Source organism: Sciurus vulgaris, assembly GCF_902686455.1.
Source record: "Sciurus vulgaris genome assembly, chromosome: 3".
NCBI lineage: Eukaryota > Metazoa > Chordata > Mammalia > Rodentia > Sciuridae > Sciurus > Sciurus vulgaris.
Genome location: NC_136463.1, coordinates 21,344,135 through 21,359,218, shown reverse-complemented (window position 1 = coordinate 21,359,218; position 15,084 = coordinate 21,344,135). Strand labels below are relative to the sequence as shown.

The window sequence follows — 15,084 nt, the reverse complement described above, 5'->3', positions numbered from 1 at the left end:
ACTCGATCGAGCTCCATCCGTGTTACAAAGTCCTAACAGTCTAGCTTTTTTAGGACAAAATTGCTTTCCAGAGAAGCCTCCCTTGGAGGACGGTTGAGGTGGGGGAAGCACTGAAATGCCCCCCAGATTCCAGGCCTCTCCACCCACCCGGTGGGGCCTAAATTTGAGGGTGTCAGCAAAAGAAGCTAGGGCCTTCTCGGCCTGGCTTTAGGACCCGGGAGCTCTGGAAAAAAGACACTGAACTTTACTTTTTCTTCCTTTTTTTTTTTTTTGAGTCCACTCAGACTTCTCATCTTTCCCGAACCTCCTTCCCCACTAGGCCCCAGTGGAGATGGGAGATGGGAGGAGGAGGATCCGGAGTTCCTGTGGCGGATTCCTGGGACGCTAAACTCTCGGCCTTGCCCCCCTCCTCCTAGTCCACCGCCACTGCCACCCCGCCCGGCCAGCTCAGTCTCCCCAGCCCCCATTCCACGTGGACCAGCCAGGGCGGGGGTGGGGAAGGACGGAAGAGGGGGAGCCAGCTCTCGGAGGAGGTGGAAGGAGGTTGGCGGCTGCAGTTCCTTCGTTCCCTCATTCGCCCTCACTGCCCGCTGGCCTTGCTCGGGCACCATGTTCCCCGCGGGGTCCCCCAGCCACACCTTCTGCCGGCTCTCCCTGCTGCAATTGCTGCTGTTGCTGCAGGCCTTGGGGAGGGGGCTGGGCCGCGCCAGCCCCGCCGGGGGCCCCCTGGAAGATGTGGTCATCGAACGGTACCACATTCCCAGGTCCTGTCCCCGGGAGGTGCAGATGGGGGATTTTGTGCGCTACCACTACAATGGCACTTTCGAGGACGGCAAGAAATTTGACTCGAGGTAAAGGGTTGGGTGTCCCAGTCTTCCTCATGCCTTTCCTGAGCCCCAGCTCCTGGACCCCGGGGTTTCTTTGTTTCCCCTTTCAAGCTCTGCATCAGGGTATTAGTTTCATGATCCCCTCAACCCAAACAGTGGGGCAGGGGCTCCCAAGCATCCATCTCCTCAAAAATAAGCCCTGCCCCAAATTCTAAGCCTTCATCTTATAAAGGACCCCAGTTCTTTTTCTCAGAAACTCTCCATGTCCCCCAAAGTACTTGATGATCAAGTTGAACTGCTCCCTTTACCTACCATTGATGAGGGTGCTCTGGTCTGCAATGTTGGGGGAAGGGAATGGCTGGAGGAGCATGTGAACCCTGGTGTGGTCTCTCAGAAGGGGACCCCCTGCCTTTCCTCCCACCCAGGCCCATACCTGGTTCCACATCCAGTTTTCTTTGCTTTTGTGGTTAGAGAAGAGAGAATAAAGCTTTATTTGGAGGGATGGAAGCGTTCAGGAGCTGGGGCAGGGATAAAGCCGGGTGGGCGTTAAAACAAGACAGTAGGATGGTTCTAGGTGCCATGATCTGTTCTGTCCACGTGTCACATGTCAGCCATGCCACCCTGGGAACCTTGGAGGGTTTTCATGTCTCTCTGGGCCTCCTGGAACCTGAACCCCCAGCTCCTCCATCTTAGTTCTACCAAACCAGTGCTGCCACCCATCTTGCCAGTCTTAGAGTTTGAATGACAGGCTTCTGGTGTGACCCCAGCCTTCCCAACCAAAGTCCACTTTGGGTGGTAGTAGGGAGGTCAGGGCAGGCCGTGTGCCAGTCTCTCGAGTAAACTTTAGGTCCCATCACCTACAGTGCCCCACACCACAAAGAAGTCACCCCTTTAGGCCCTTTCCCCAAACACACACTAAGCCACAGAGTACTAGTGACCCTGACCTTGGAGGCAGGCAGCATATTGGGTAAAAATCTGAACGTAAGAGTTTAAGACCCTGGTTCAAATCTAGGCCACAGTGTTGGATAAGGAATTCTGTCTTTTCAAGCTTCACTTCTGAAAAATGGAGATAAGAACAGTGTCTCCTTCATAAGGTGATATTCAGACCAGATGGTGACAGTGGGCTTCTCCTAATACCTAAAGTCCGTATGACTTCAATACACATTAACAGCCAGGCACAGTGGTGCATGCCTGTAATCCCAGGAGTTTGGGAGGCTGAGGCAGGAGGATCTCAAGTTCAGGACCAGCCTTAGCAACTTAGCGAGACCCTCAACAACTTAAGAAAGAACCTGTGTCCAAATGAAAAACAAAAATAATTGGGGATGTGGTGCAGTGGTAGAGCACCCCTGGGTTCAAGCCCCAGTACCAAAAAAAAAAACCACACAATCCATATTAACCTTAACTCTGCCAGCAACCACATGCCCTGAAGCTGTTTAACTTTAGAAACTTTGCACAGAGCTTGGGCCTTCTTTTCAGCACTGTGAGGGAAACAGGCCAGACTAAAAACCTGCTCAGAGAGCAAAGCCAGGTGTAGGCTCAACCCTGAGCCCTTGACAGCCAGGAGTGCGGGAGGGGCTGGAGTTGGGGGCTGCTTCCCTGGCGAACTCTGGGAGCCTGGCTAGGGCCCAGTTCACAAGTGTTGAGCTCAGTTCAGAAACTTTTTTAGTTCTTTCTCTTCCTCCTTTTTTTGAACTGGGAATTGAACCCAGGGCTGCTCTACCACTGAGCTTATCCCTGACCCTTTTTTGTTTGTTTGTTTGTTTGTTTGTTTTTCGAGGCAGAGTCTCCCTAAGTTCCCCAGGTTGGCCTTGAACTTTTGAGCCTCCAGTCTCTGCATCCTGAATAACTGGGATTACAGGTGTGTGCTACTATGCCTGGCTTGGAAAACTGTTTTTTTTTTTTTTTTTTTTTTTCCAGTACTGGGAATTGAGCCCAGGTTCTTTACCACTGTGCTACATCCCTAGCCCTATCTTGCTGAATTGTACCGGTCGATCTTTTTTTTTTCTTTTTTTTTTTGTACTGGTCAATCTTGAACTTTCAGTCCTCCTGGCTCAGCCTCCCCGAAGTAATGGTATGAGCCACTGCGTCCAGCAGACTTGGAAGATTTTCTTAATCCATGGCTCCCTTTGGTCAAAATAAAAATTTCCCATCCTCCATTTACCTCTAAAAATATTTTAAGTATATAACTGAAAATAGATATAAATCATAGTCATTTAAAAATAGGCCTTTTCAAAATTTGAAACCAATTCTCATCCCACCTCTGGTCAGCTCTGCTTATCCTCCTTTCTTTTGGAAAATCTATGGTACAGTGGCAAAGATACGGGTCTTGGAGCTCAACAGATCACATCCTAGCTGTGTGACCTTGGGCAAGGCATTTATTTTCTCAGGTCTTACTTTTTCTTTTAAGATAAGTGAAAACATCTGGGCATGGTGGTGTACGCCTGTAATTCCAGCAACTCAGGAGACTGAGTTAGGAGGATTGCAAGTTCAAGGCCAGCCTCAGCAATTTAGCAAGGTGCTAGCAACTTAGGGAGACCCTATCTCAAAATAAAATATAAAAAGGGTTGGGGATTTGGCTCAAAGCACCCGTAGGTTTGATTCCCAATGCCCGCCCCAAAAGAAAGAAAATTGAAAACAATTATGCCCACCTCACAGAGCAAGAATTCAATAAAACAGTGAGTGTAAAGGGCCAAGCATTTAATCTGGCAACTTAAGCAAGAACCTGTGGCATATAGTAAGTGCTCAATAAATGCTCCTCTGCCCTCCATGATGAACTCGCTGCTCTGTTACAGTCAGCAAACAGAAGTCGCAGATAGGTCTGTATACCACTCCATACCCAGGGGGAATAAAAGACCCTCAGGTACTTTCCAGGTGGCATGCTGGCCTTGGCAGAAGACCTGGAGAGGTCTTATGTAAGGAGCACGTGTGTGTCCACCCTGTGTATGGGGAGGGGACATCGTGCATGTGGGTACATGACTCTGCTCATGTATGGGACCACGTGCCGAGGGAACTGTGTGGCTGTGCACCCTCACCTGTGCACGCCTGAGGTCACTGTATCCTATCTGTTCCCTCCCTGCCCCCAGCTATGACCGCAGCACCTTGGTAGCCATCGTGGTGGGTGTGGGGCGCCTCATCACTGGCATGGACCGAGGCCTCATGGGCATGTGTGTCAACGAGCGGCGACGGCTCATCGTGCCCCCCCACCTGGGCTATGGCAGCATTGGTGTGGGTGAGAGAATCGGGGTGGGTGGGGCACAGGCATGGGGAGGGGGAGGCCAGGAAGCAGAATCCAGGACCCCAGGGTCAGAAATCTGAAGTCCAACTAGGGAGTGGCTTGGCCAAGGTCACACCGCACTCAATCTGAATAGCGGCGGCTCTGTGCCCAGGGTTTCCGTTGATGCTTCGGGATGACAGGAGAGGGAAACTGGGGCCCTGGGTGGGAGCAGGGCTTGGCAAGGAAGGAGGGACTCTAGGGGCCGGGAGGTGCGGCTGGACTCCCAGACCTGCCCCCTCCCTGGGGCTGCAGCATTGCGAGCTCCTGCCTCTGCCCCACAGCGGGGCTCATTCCCCCGGACTCTACCCTCTACTTCGACGTGGTCCTGCTGGATGTGTGGAACAAGGCCGACACGGTCCAAGTGAGCACCTTGCTTCGCCCGCCCCACTGCCCCCGCATGGTGCAGGACGGCGATTTTGTCCGCTACCACTACAACGGCACTCTGCTGAATGGCACCCCCTTCGACACCAGGTAGGGGCCAGGAGGCGACCCTGAGACACTGGAGACGGCCCTTCCTGCTCCTCACCCCGGCAGCACCACCTCTACCTGGTTTTCTGCAGCTACAGCAGGGGCGGTACTTATGACACCTACGTGGGCTCTGGTTGGCTGATCAAGGGCATGGACCAAGGGCTGCTGAGCATGTGTCCTGGTGAGAGGAGGAAGATCATCATCCCTCCTTTCCTGGCCTATGGCGAGAAAGGCTACGGTAAGGGCAGAGAGCGGCTTGGGAGAATTCTCCAGAAGAGGGAGAACAGGGCTCCACATACAGTGGTTCAGGTTGTGTACTACACCACACCAGACCAGCCAACCAAGGAGGGAAGAAGGGAGATCTAGCCCTTGGTGATGGTTCTAGCAGAAGGGCTGCTTTATTCTGATTCACGAAAAGACTCGGTATGGGCTGATGGTGGCTTTGGAGAAAACCCAGCTCAGTAGAAGGAACAAGCAATGGCCACAGAGGGAAGAGAAGGGCTTAGGAAAGCATGGTGCCCACTTAGGCCTGCCTGAGCCTCAGTTTGCTACCCACTTGTATGGTTCAAGCCCTATCCCCTCCCCAGGGACTGTGATCCCCCCGCAGGCCTCCCTGGTCTTCCATGTCCTACTGATCGATGTCCACAACCCGAAGGACACCGTCCAGCTGGAGACGCTGGAGCTGCCCCCCGGCTGTGTCCGGAGAGCCAAGGCGGGGGACTTCATGCGTTACCACTACAATGGGTCCCTGATGGACGGCACCCTCTTTGATTCCAGGTCAGGAGGGATCTGAGGAGGGAGGTGGGGGCCGGGAGGTCACTCTGGCTACCTGGAAGGGGTCGGGTCCCTTTGACTCCCTCCCTGGCCCTCCCTGCCTTCTATTGCAGCTACTCCCGCAACCACACCTACAATACCTATATCGGGCAGGGCTACATCATCCCTGGGATGGACCAGGGGCTGCAGGGCGTGTGCATAGGGGAGCGCCGGAGGGTCACCATCCCCCCACACCTCGCCTATGGGGAGAACGGAACTGGTAAGGTTGTTCCCAAGGTACCCCCACCGCCCCCCCCCGCCACCGCTCCAAGCTGCCTGCTGTGGCCCGTCTCCTCTCCCCGCTAAGGGGCACAGCACAGCCTCTGTTCCCCCTCTCATGACAGAAATGCATTTATTTATGGCCGATCACCAGACCCCATCCACTTCCTCCAGGCAGTCCCCACTGCTCCCTCTCATCGTGGAAAGGGGACGCAACTCCTAAGTTTGGGGTCAGAGGGTGGCTTTATGGAAGAACAGACCCAGCAGAGCCCCAGGAAGCACAGGGGCCTGGATTGGAGACCCAGCAGTGCTGGAAGCCTCAGTGTTCTCACCTGTAAAATGGGCCTAATCCTATGGATTCCAGGGAGCTTGCAAAGCCGCAGTGGAAAAGGGCTTTCCTGGGCTGGAGAAGTAGCTCAGTTGGTAGAGTGCTCGCCTTACAAGCACAAGGCCCTGGGTTCGATTCCCCAGCACTGCAAAGAAAAAAGAAAAGGGCTTTCCTTCCTGCTCCCTGCCCCTCACCCCAACCCCCAACAGCAGCATAGAGGAAGCATCAACTCAGGACAAACATGGGTCTGGCCCCCACTGACTCCCCAGGGTGGGGAAGGCATGTTGAGCCTGGGTCCCAAGGAGATGGTGAGCAGTCCCTCCTAGAGCCCCAGCTGACCGCCTCCCGGTCCGGCCTCAGGAGACAAGATCCCTGGCTCTGCTGTGCTCATCTTCGACGTGCACGTCATCGACTTCCACAACCCTGCGGATCCAGTGGAAATCAAGACACTGTCCCGGCCCTCTGAGAGCTGTAACGAGACCTCCAAGCTTGGGGACTTTATTCGCTACCATTACAACTGCTCCCTGCTGGATGGCACCAGGCTCTTCTCCTCGTGGGTCCCGGGCAGGGCCAGGGCTGGGCAGGTGGGTGGGCACAGGCGTGGGTGGCGCTCCAGCCGCACCCCTGCCTCCAGCTCCTCACTCTCGGTGGTGACGTCTCTTGCTTCCTCCAGTGAGCGTCAGGAGCCATGGGAGATGAGATTTGTTTTACTTTATCATTATTTACTTTTGGTACCGGGGATTGAACGCAGGGCCTTGCACATGCTAGGCAAGCTACTGAGTCGCACCCCGTAGAAGATGAGATTTGTCGCTCCACAGAGGCAGGGGTGGTGAGGCTGGCAGGAGGTCTTTGTCTGGGGGAGGGAGAGGAGGAGCCTCCGGGCCATCCTAGGGGCAGTGGGGAACCCTACACTCTGCTGGTGGGTGGGCACCAGGAGGGACTCTGGAACGGAGGGCTTGTCCTGGACCCACTTTGGGGAAAATGGGGTGCAGACTGGCAGGGGACGAGGACTGACGCTAACCTGGGACTCTACTTCCCCTAGCCATGACTTCGGGGCCCCCCAGGAGGCCACCCTGGGGGCCAACAAGGTGATCGAGGGTCTGGACACAGGCCTGCAGGGCATGTGTGTGGGAGAGAGGCGGCAGCTGGTGGTGCCTCCGCACCTGGCACATGGGGAGAGTGGAGGTGAGGGCAGAGGCTGGGTCCCATCACAGGCCACGGTGGCTGGTGGGCGGTCAGGGAAGCTCTCACCCCCACGGCCTGCTCTCCAGTTCCCACGAAGGGAAACTGAGCACAGCCTGGCCTGAGTGGGACCTTTCTCCACTCCCCTCTCCCACCCTCCAGCCCGGGGGGTTCCTGGCAGCGCCGTGTTGCTGTTTGAGGTGGAACTGGTGTCCCGGGAGGACGGGCTGCCCACGGGCTACCTGTTTGTGTGGCACAAGGACCCTCCCACCAACCTCTTTGAAGACATGGACCTCAACAAAGATGGAGAGGTCCCCCCAGAGGAGGTGGGTCAGGAGCTCAGTCACACTCATGGTGCATCTAGTGAGGACTTAGAGCTCACCTGCCCCACCTGGCTGTGGTGGACTGTCCCCCAAGCTGCACTCCAGCTCCTGTCCTCTCCCAGGCCTTCCTGAATTGGGGAGGGGGCAGGGCCGCCAGGGTGGGGGGGGAGAAAGCACTGCTGCCCTCCTCCCTGCCCAAGGCCATCCGCAGCCACTCCCTGACCTCGCTCCCTGTCCTCCCTGGCTCTCTCCTCCCCAGTTCTCCTCCTTCATCAAGGCGCAAGTGAATGAAGGCAAAGGCCGCCTCATGCCTGGGCAAGATCCTGAGAAAACCATAGGGGACATGTTCCAGAATCAGGACCGCAACCAGGATGGCAAGATCACGGCTGAGGAGCTCAAGCTGAAGTCAGATGAGGACCAGGAGCGGGTCCATGAGGAGCTCTGACCGGCAGGAAGCCTGGGCCTGGCCTCAGACCAAAGGCCCCTGCTGGGCTACAGTGGCAGAGGGACTGGCCTGCCCACAGTCCCTCCTTCGACTGGGACAACTCAGGGCCACTGCGGGAGTGTGAGAGGAGCCCATTCTGCTCTCCCACCAGCCCCCGGTTAAAATCCACTGAACAGACCTCTGTACCACTTTTCTCTTCCGGCCCCAACCCCTCCCTAAGACTTTTTGGAGTTACAAAGCCAGTTTGAGGACAGAGGCTGGCTGGGTCATTGCTGGCCCACCCACGCCTCCTGGCCGAGCTCCTCGTGTCTTTATCGCCTCTCCCTTGCCCTGGCCATGTACTATCCCACCCCATCCCTTGTCATGGCAGCTCCCCTGGAGCTTGGGTTGGGAGGCCTCTCAGCTGCCTCCAGTTCTGCTCCTCAGAAGGTCATCCTCCAGGAAGGTCAGACTCCGGCACCGACCTCCGGCCCTCCTCGCCCTGTTCCACCAGCTGGAGGCCAGGGCTGGGCTTTGCCCCAAAGGTGGCTCCTTTCAAACTGAGGAAAAGACAGGCTGTGTGGCAAAACCTGCTTAAAGGGGCTCTGGGCTCTGGAAGTCTTTGTCTGGTGCTAACTGGGGGCGGACGGGTGGGAGGGAGTGGGCACAGCTCTGCCCACTCAAAAGGCCGACATGGTGCCTGATCCCTTTTTCCCTTTGTGTCAAATAAAAGATAAAACCATGCCTTAGGAGCTGGTCTTTTGGGGGCCAGTGGGGAGAAGACTTCTGACCTAAAGTTTGGGGTAGAAAGAAGAATCAAACCAGGCTGTTGCACTGGCCTCACTAGCTCCAGATGGTGCCCCTAGGTAGGGCTCCCCGCTCCCGGAGAGTCCCTTCCTCCCAGGCCTAAGTGGGGGGCTTCACCATGGACAGGGAGCCCTGGGCCACTGAGGGTGGATGTCAAGAGGAGAGGGGCCTGCAGGGGAGGCATGGAGAGATGATCCTTGTCCCCTCATTGTCCCAGCTAAATGGAAAAGACAGTCCCCAACCTCAAATAACCTGCAGAGCTTGAGGACCTAGACTGAACCACACAGACTGGGTTACTTTTTCGCCTAATTTCCCGTCCTGTGATACTCCCACCGCTCCCTGCTTCTGGCCCACGGCCATTACTGCCTGCCCATTCTCCTCCTTCTTGCCAGAGGAAAGAGAATTGAGTTCAGATCTCCACGGGATCCTGGAGGGAGCTGTTTCAGCTGCCAGCCCAGGCCATCTGCCCTCGCTGACCTGCCTAGATTCTGCCTGCTGTGATGGAGGTGACCCAAGTCTTCCGAGAACAGGGTGGGGCTGGAAAGAGAAAATCAATAGGGCTCACATGCCAAAATGTCACCATAAAGTGCCAACTTCTTGTCAAGTGCTATGGTTCTAGAATGTCTCCCCCAAAAGACCAATGTGCTAAAGACTTGGTCCCCAGTCCCTGGCATTACTAGGAGTTGGTGGAGCCCTTAAGAGTTCAGGCCAAGTGGGAGGTTTTAGGTCACTGAAAATGTGCCTTTGAAGGGGACTGTGGGACACTGGTCTCTGCTTACCACTATTCACATGAGGTGAACGGGACACCTTTATATGCATTCCCACCATGATGTGCTATGCCACCATAGACCCAAAGCAATGTGGCCAATTGGTCATAGACTGAAACCTTCTAAACTATGAGCCAAAATAAATCTCGTCTTTTTGAGTTTCTCAGGTATTTTGTTATAGTAATGGAAAACTGACTGACACACCCAGAGTCTTTTCTTTTGGTACTAGGAATTGAACTAAGGGGCACTTTACCACTAAGCTACAATCCCAACCCTATTATTATTGTGGTCATTACTGGGAATTGAACCCACGGTGTTTCACCACTAAGCTACATTCCCAGTCCTTTTTTTTGACAAGAGTTTTGCAAAATTGCCAAGGCTAGCCTCAAACTTGTGATCCTCCTGCCTCAGCCTCCTGAGCCAGTCGCTAGAATTAAGGCATGTACCACCACACGTCCCCACACCTGGTATCTTGAGAAACCTGACAGCCGCCCAAGGCTAGTGACTGATACTCCCTGACCTCAAAGTATCCAGAAAGTATCTATGATCTGACAGTGTTTACAGACCCACTCTCAGATGTTAGTCTTTCCCCTCTATTTTTTTTTTTTTTTTTCCTTCTGATACCAGGGATTGAACTCAGGGGCACTTAACCACTGAGTCATATCTCCAGCTCTATTTTGTATTTTATTTAGAGACAGGGTCTCACTGAGATGCTTAGTGCCTCGCTGCTGCTGAGGCTGGCTTCAAACCCACAATCCTCCTGCCTCAGTCTCCTGAGCCGCTGGGATTCCATGCGTGCACCCCCGCACCTGGCTAGTCCTTCCCCTCTAAACCTAACAGGACAGAGCCTGATACTAAAACAGAGAAATGTAGATGGACGCAGACTTTGGTAAGAAACACTTAAACCCGGGTTCTGGTTCCTAGCTATGGAATTTGGGCAAATTATTCATCCTTAAGCCATCAAGGATAAGCCATCTGCAAATGGAAGGAACTCCATCTACTGCAGGGTCACTGTGAGGATTAAATGTGAGGCATCCAGGCACACAGAATGGTGCCTGCCACCCAGCAGGCACTCAGCATCCCTGTGTCACCTTCCCCTTCAGATCTCCTGGAAAACGTAACTTCCAAGAGCCAGCTTCTCACAGGAGCGTATGTGAATGATCGCTATTGTTTTTTTCAGTACCAGGGATTGACCCTGGGGTGCTCCAACATTAAGCCACAGGTCCAGCCCTTTTTGCATTCATTTTGAGACAGGGTCTTCCTAAATTGCTGAGGTTGGCCTCAAACTTGCTATCCTCCTGCCTGTTGCTACGATTATAGGTGTGCACCACCGTGCCCAGCAGTGAGTGCTTTTCTCTGAGGGAGGACAGGTAAGAAAGTGCCACGTAAACTAGTTCTTCCAAAGGGGCCTGGAGAGAATTCAGCTAGTTCTTTACCATCTAGGTCAACACAGGGAAGAAGAGGGAAAGAAGCTTCTCTTTCGCTTTGCATTATCCCCCTGGGGGCCCTGGCCTGAAGCCCTTGCAGGTCATCTGTTTGGGTGGCCCTGGAATGAAAGAAGGAGAAAGAGCCAAGGGCCCCAGGGAAAATCCACACCCCAATGGGTCCCTTTGAAGATCCCTAAAGAGAGGGCTCTTAGGTGGTCACCTCAATCCAACGACCCCAACTGGATTTCAAATCCCATGGTTGCCCCAGAAGGATGCCACTCCGTTCCAAGTCAGTGTCGCGACCTCCCATGCTGCCCGCCCACCCTGCAGCACAGACACACTCAGACTGTGCCCAGAGGGGCTTCGGGGCTAATTCTCGGGGCTCCACAGAGCTCCGGGGCCTCCAGGGCCAAGAGGTTCAGGCTCGGCCTCCTACCCACACCTTCTGAATCAGAACAGCTCTTTCTTCTTATTTTAATTTTCATCTTACTTTAAGTTTCAGACCTTATATTTGTCTGAAAGACAGCTTCTCCTGTTCAAAAAAAAAAAAGACTTTTTTTTTTTTGGTATCTTGGATTGAACCCAGGGGCCCTTAATCACTGAGCCACATCCCCAGCCCTTTTTATTTTTTATTTTGAGACAGGGTCTCACTGAGTTACATACAGCCTCACTAAATTGCAGAGGCTGGTCTCGAACTTGTGATCCTCCTGTCTCGGTTTCCTGAGCCTCTGGGACGACAGGTGTGCACCACAAAGAACACTTGGCCTAGATGATCTGGAGAACGTTAACATGGGGTCCTTCGGAACCCCGCTTGCTGCCCTCCCTCCCCGTGGGCCTCCTGCAAGGCTCTGTTGAAGAGGCAAGTGAAGGCTTTGGAGGGAAGAGGCAGGCGGGGGAGTGTCCAGTGGCCCTTGGTGCCCAGGACTTTTCTCTGGGCTCACAGCAGAGCAGCCTCCTGGGGAGGAGTCCCCTCCTCAATGTGACCTGCAAGGCCAGGTCTGGCCCTGCGCCCTCAGGAGTCCCGCATCTCCAGGAGGTCCCCCTGGGGCAGGATGTGCTGCAGCAGCCCGTTTACCACGTCCAGCGTCTCGTCCTTCTCCAGCACAATGTCATAGGACTCCATGTAGCGCGGCCGCTGCTCCTCCACCTGCCCAAGGAGGCAAACCAAGAGTCCCCACGATGCCTTGTCCAGGCCTCTAACTCAAGAGCTGGGGCTGGAGAGGAGGCCACGCAAGCACAGCTCCCAGCTCCCTTTTCAAAGTCTGAGGGGTTCAAGGTTAAGGGATTTGTCCTTTGGAGACACAGAAGGACTGCCTTAATTAACCCTCTGCCAATGTCAAAGGGACAATGACAAGGGTTAAAAACAAAAAGCCAGGATGTGGCTAGGCGAGGTAGTGTTCACCTGTAATCCCACTATAAGGGAGGCTGAGGCAGGAGGATCACAAGTTCAAAGCCAGCCTCAGCAAAAGCGAGGCTCAAAGCAACTCAATGGGACCCTGTCTCTAAATAAAATACAAAATAGGGCTGGGGATGTGGCTCACTGTTCAAGTGCCCTTGAGTTCAATCCCTGGTACCCAAACAAACAAACAAACAAAAAGCCCATACGTTACCTCTAATCAATCTGGACTGAGCTTTTTTTTTTTGGTACCCAGGGCACTTAACTACTGAGCCACGTAGCCATGTCTTCAGCCCTTTATTTTTATAGTTATATATACATATATATATATATATATATATATATATATATATATACATACATACATGTCCCCCCCCTCCCCATGCTGGGGATTGAACCCAAGGCATTATATATTCGAGGCAAGCACTCTACCAAATTGTGCTACATCCTCAGCCCCTATTTTTTAAAATTTAGACAGGGTCTTGCAAAATTGCTTAGGGCCTTGCTAAATTGCTGAGGCTGACTTTGAACTTGTGATCCACCTGCTTGAGCCTCACAGCAATGGGATTACGGGCATGTGCTAGGGCGCCCAGGTGGGCTGTCTTCTCATATGGCTCAAGCGTCTGCGGGCTCCAGCACCTGCTGGTGAGGTAAAGCACTCTGGTACCTTTGTATGCTGTTCTCATCCCTGCCAGTGTCTGTTTTTACTATTTTTCTTTTCTAAACTATAAGCTCATGTTCAGAACCCCAACCTCCCCCATCTCAATAATGCCTTCTAGGTATGATTTCAGAGGACTGCTAATCAGTCCCACCCTCTTCTAAACTACATTACTTTGGGCAAGTTCACCTTAAACTCCTTTACTTGGTTTCCTTATCTATAAAATCCCAGAGTCACTACCTCAGGGGGTTGTTAGGAGGACTAAATGGGTAACATCCCTGACATGCGTAGAACAGTGCCTGGCACAGACAGCGAGCAGTCACGTAGGCTACAGTGAAGGGCCGGCTCGACGTTGTCTCTCAATTTTGGCGTCAGGGCATGTGTGGGGCATGCACTTGGGGTCACTGGGTATCTCCTTCGTTTGCTGTGAGAATATGGTTTGAGTCTTACCTCTGTACCCCCGATACTTTCCACAGCGTCTGGCACAGAGAATGTGTCCAAAAGCATTTGTGAGCAGGAATTCAAGGAGAAAGCTATGAAGACAGGAAGCCTGGCCCCTACCCACCTTGTCATTTAGGAAGCCAATCTTGAGAATGTTCTGCACTCCAGGAACCCCATCGGCCATAGTGAGGTCCCCCAGGGAGTCTCCAAGCAGGAGGATGTTGGTTTTGCCCTGAAGCTGCTGGAAGTAGCTGGAGTTCTCACACACGGAGCTGTTCTTGTTGTAGGTGTGTATGAGCTGGCCCTTGAATCCCTGCAGAAAACCCTGAAAAAACAGGAGACAGGTAGCAGGGACCCATGTAGTGCCAGTTTTCCATTCTGTCACAGAGGAAAGGAAATCCTGAAAGTAAAAGATAATGCCAAGACTTTTTATTGTACAGTAAACTAGTGGTGGACAACTGGGGCCGATGGCCCAGAGTTGGTCCTTTGATGTTGTTTTTATTGTACTGGAGATCGAACCAGAGGCACCCTATCACAGAGCTACATCCTCAGTCCCCTTTTTATTTTTTCATTTTGCGTCTAAGTTATGAAGGCTAGCCTCAACCTTGCAGATTCTCCTGCCTCGATCCTTCTGAGTCGCTGGGACCACAGGCAGGTACTGAAAGCACCCAGAAACCATTCTGGACGCGGAACTCACACAAGAGATTTTATTAAGTGGACAGACAGGGTGTCTGCCCGCAGGGTGAGAGAGAGAGAGAGAGAGAGAGAGAGAGAGAGAGAGAGAGAAAGTGAGAGAGTGAGCAAGAGTAAGAGTGAGAGAGAAAGAATGAGCAAGAGTGAGGAAGAGAGATGGCGGGGGAGCTGTTCTTAAGTAGTGGATTTCACAAGTTAATAACAACAGACCAATGGCTGGCGAGGATGTTCTGGGTTGTAAAATAGTGTGTGTCGGGCGGGCAGAATACTAGGGGCAGCAAAATAGCAGATCTGATGCTAGTAGGTATGACCACTCCTGGCCTTGGCTTGTTTTCCTGGTCTTTATTGTTGTTGTTTTGGTACTGGAGATTGAACCCAGGGGTGCTTAACCACTGAGCCACATCCCCAGCACTCCGCCTTTTTTTAGACAGTGTCTACGTTACTTAGAGTCTTGCTAATTGCTGAGGCTGGCTGTGAACTTGCGATCCTCCTATCTCAGCCTCCTGAGTTGCTGGGGTTACAGGATGAGCCACCACACCTGACTTGGCTTGTTTTTTTATGAATACAATTTTACTGGAGCACAGCCGCACTTGTCTGTTCACTTATTGATTATGGCTGCATCTTGTGCAGAACTGGCAGAGTTGAGAGTAGTTAAAAAAAAAAGACCACAGTGCCCCAAAAGCCTAAGATACTTGCTACCTTGCCTTTAGAAGAAAAGTCTGTAACTGTTGATTGAAACTAGCATAGGCCCCTTTAATGCACCAATTTTAAAAATGTGGAAAAAAAGTAAAATAAAACTAAAAACAATTAATATTATAAATAAATAAACTAGCATGGCTGTCCAATATTGTTGATGATCTCTTTGGAGGGAAGCATTGAAGCCTGTAAGATATATTTTGTTTTTTGATTTTTTTTTTTAGCTGTAGGTGGACACAGTACCTTTATCTTACTTTTGTACGTGGTGCTGAGGATGGAACCCAGGGCCTCACGCATGCTAGGCGTGCGCTCTACCCCTGAGCCACAACCCGAGCCCTCAG

At 52.9% G+C, this 15,084-nt stretch overlaps 2 protein-coding genes across 3 annotated transcripts in view; one reads left to right on the top strand and one right to left on the bottom strand.

Annotated features, from left to right (window-relative positions):
• The first annotated feature begins 587 nt into the window (after nt 1–587).
• On the top strand, nt 588–8,617 carry FKBP10 (FKBP prolyl isomerase 10). The gene is made up of 10 exons (XM_079135004.1): nt 588–851; nt 3,911–4,056; nt 4,383–4,572; nt 4,662–4,807; nt 5,157–5,346; nt 5,457–5,602; nt 6,290–6,482; nt 6,972–7,114; nt 7,274–7,437; nt 7,694–8,617. Exons 1-10 carry the CDS (start codon nt 610–612, stop codon nt 7,877–7,879), a joined length of 1,746 nt encoding a protein of 581 aa, XP_078991130.1. The 5' UTR covers nt 588–609; the 3' UTR covers nt 7,880–8,617.
• A 2,804-nt stretch (nt 8,618–11,421) lies between these two features.
• NT5C3B (5'-nucleotidase, cytosolic IIIB) overlaps nt 11,422–15,084 on the bottom strand; it is a 10,977-nt gene continuing 7,314 nt past the window's right edge. Inside the window, exons 8-9 of one of the 2 annotated variants that reach the window (XM_079132857.1) lie at nt 13,479–13,754; nt 11,422–12,006 (exon numbers count right to left, since the gene is read on the bottom strand). In XM_079132857.1, the coding sequence (XP_078988983.1) occupies nt 11,872–12,006; nt 13,479–13,754 (411 nt within the window). In that variant the 3' untranslated portion in view covers nt 11,422–11,871. The remainder of the gene's footprint in view (nt 12,007–13,478; nt 13,755–15,084) is intronic. The other variant, XM_079132858.1, reaches the window with a different exon arrangement.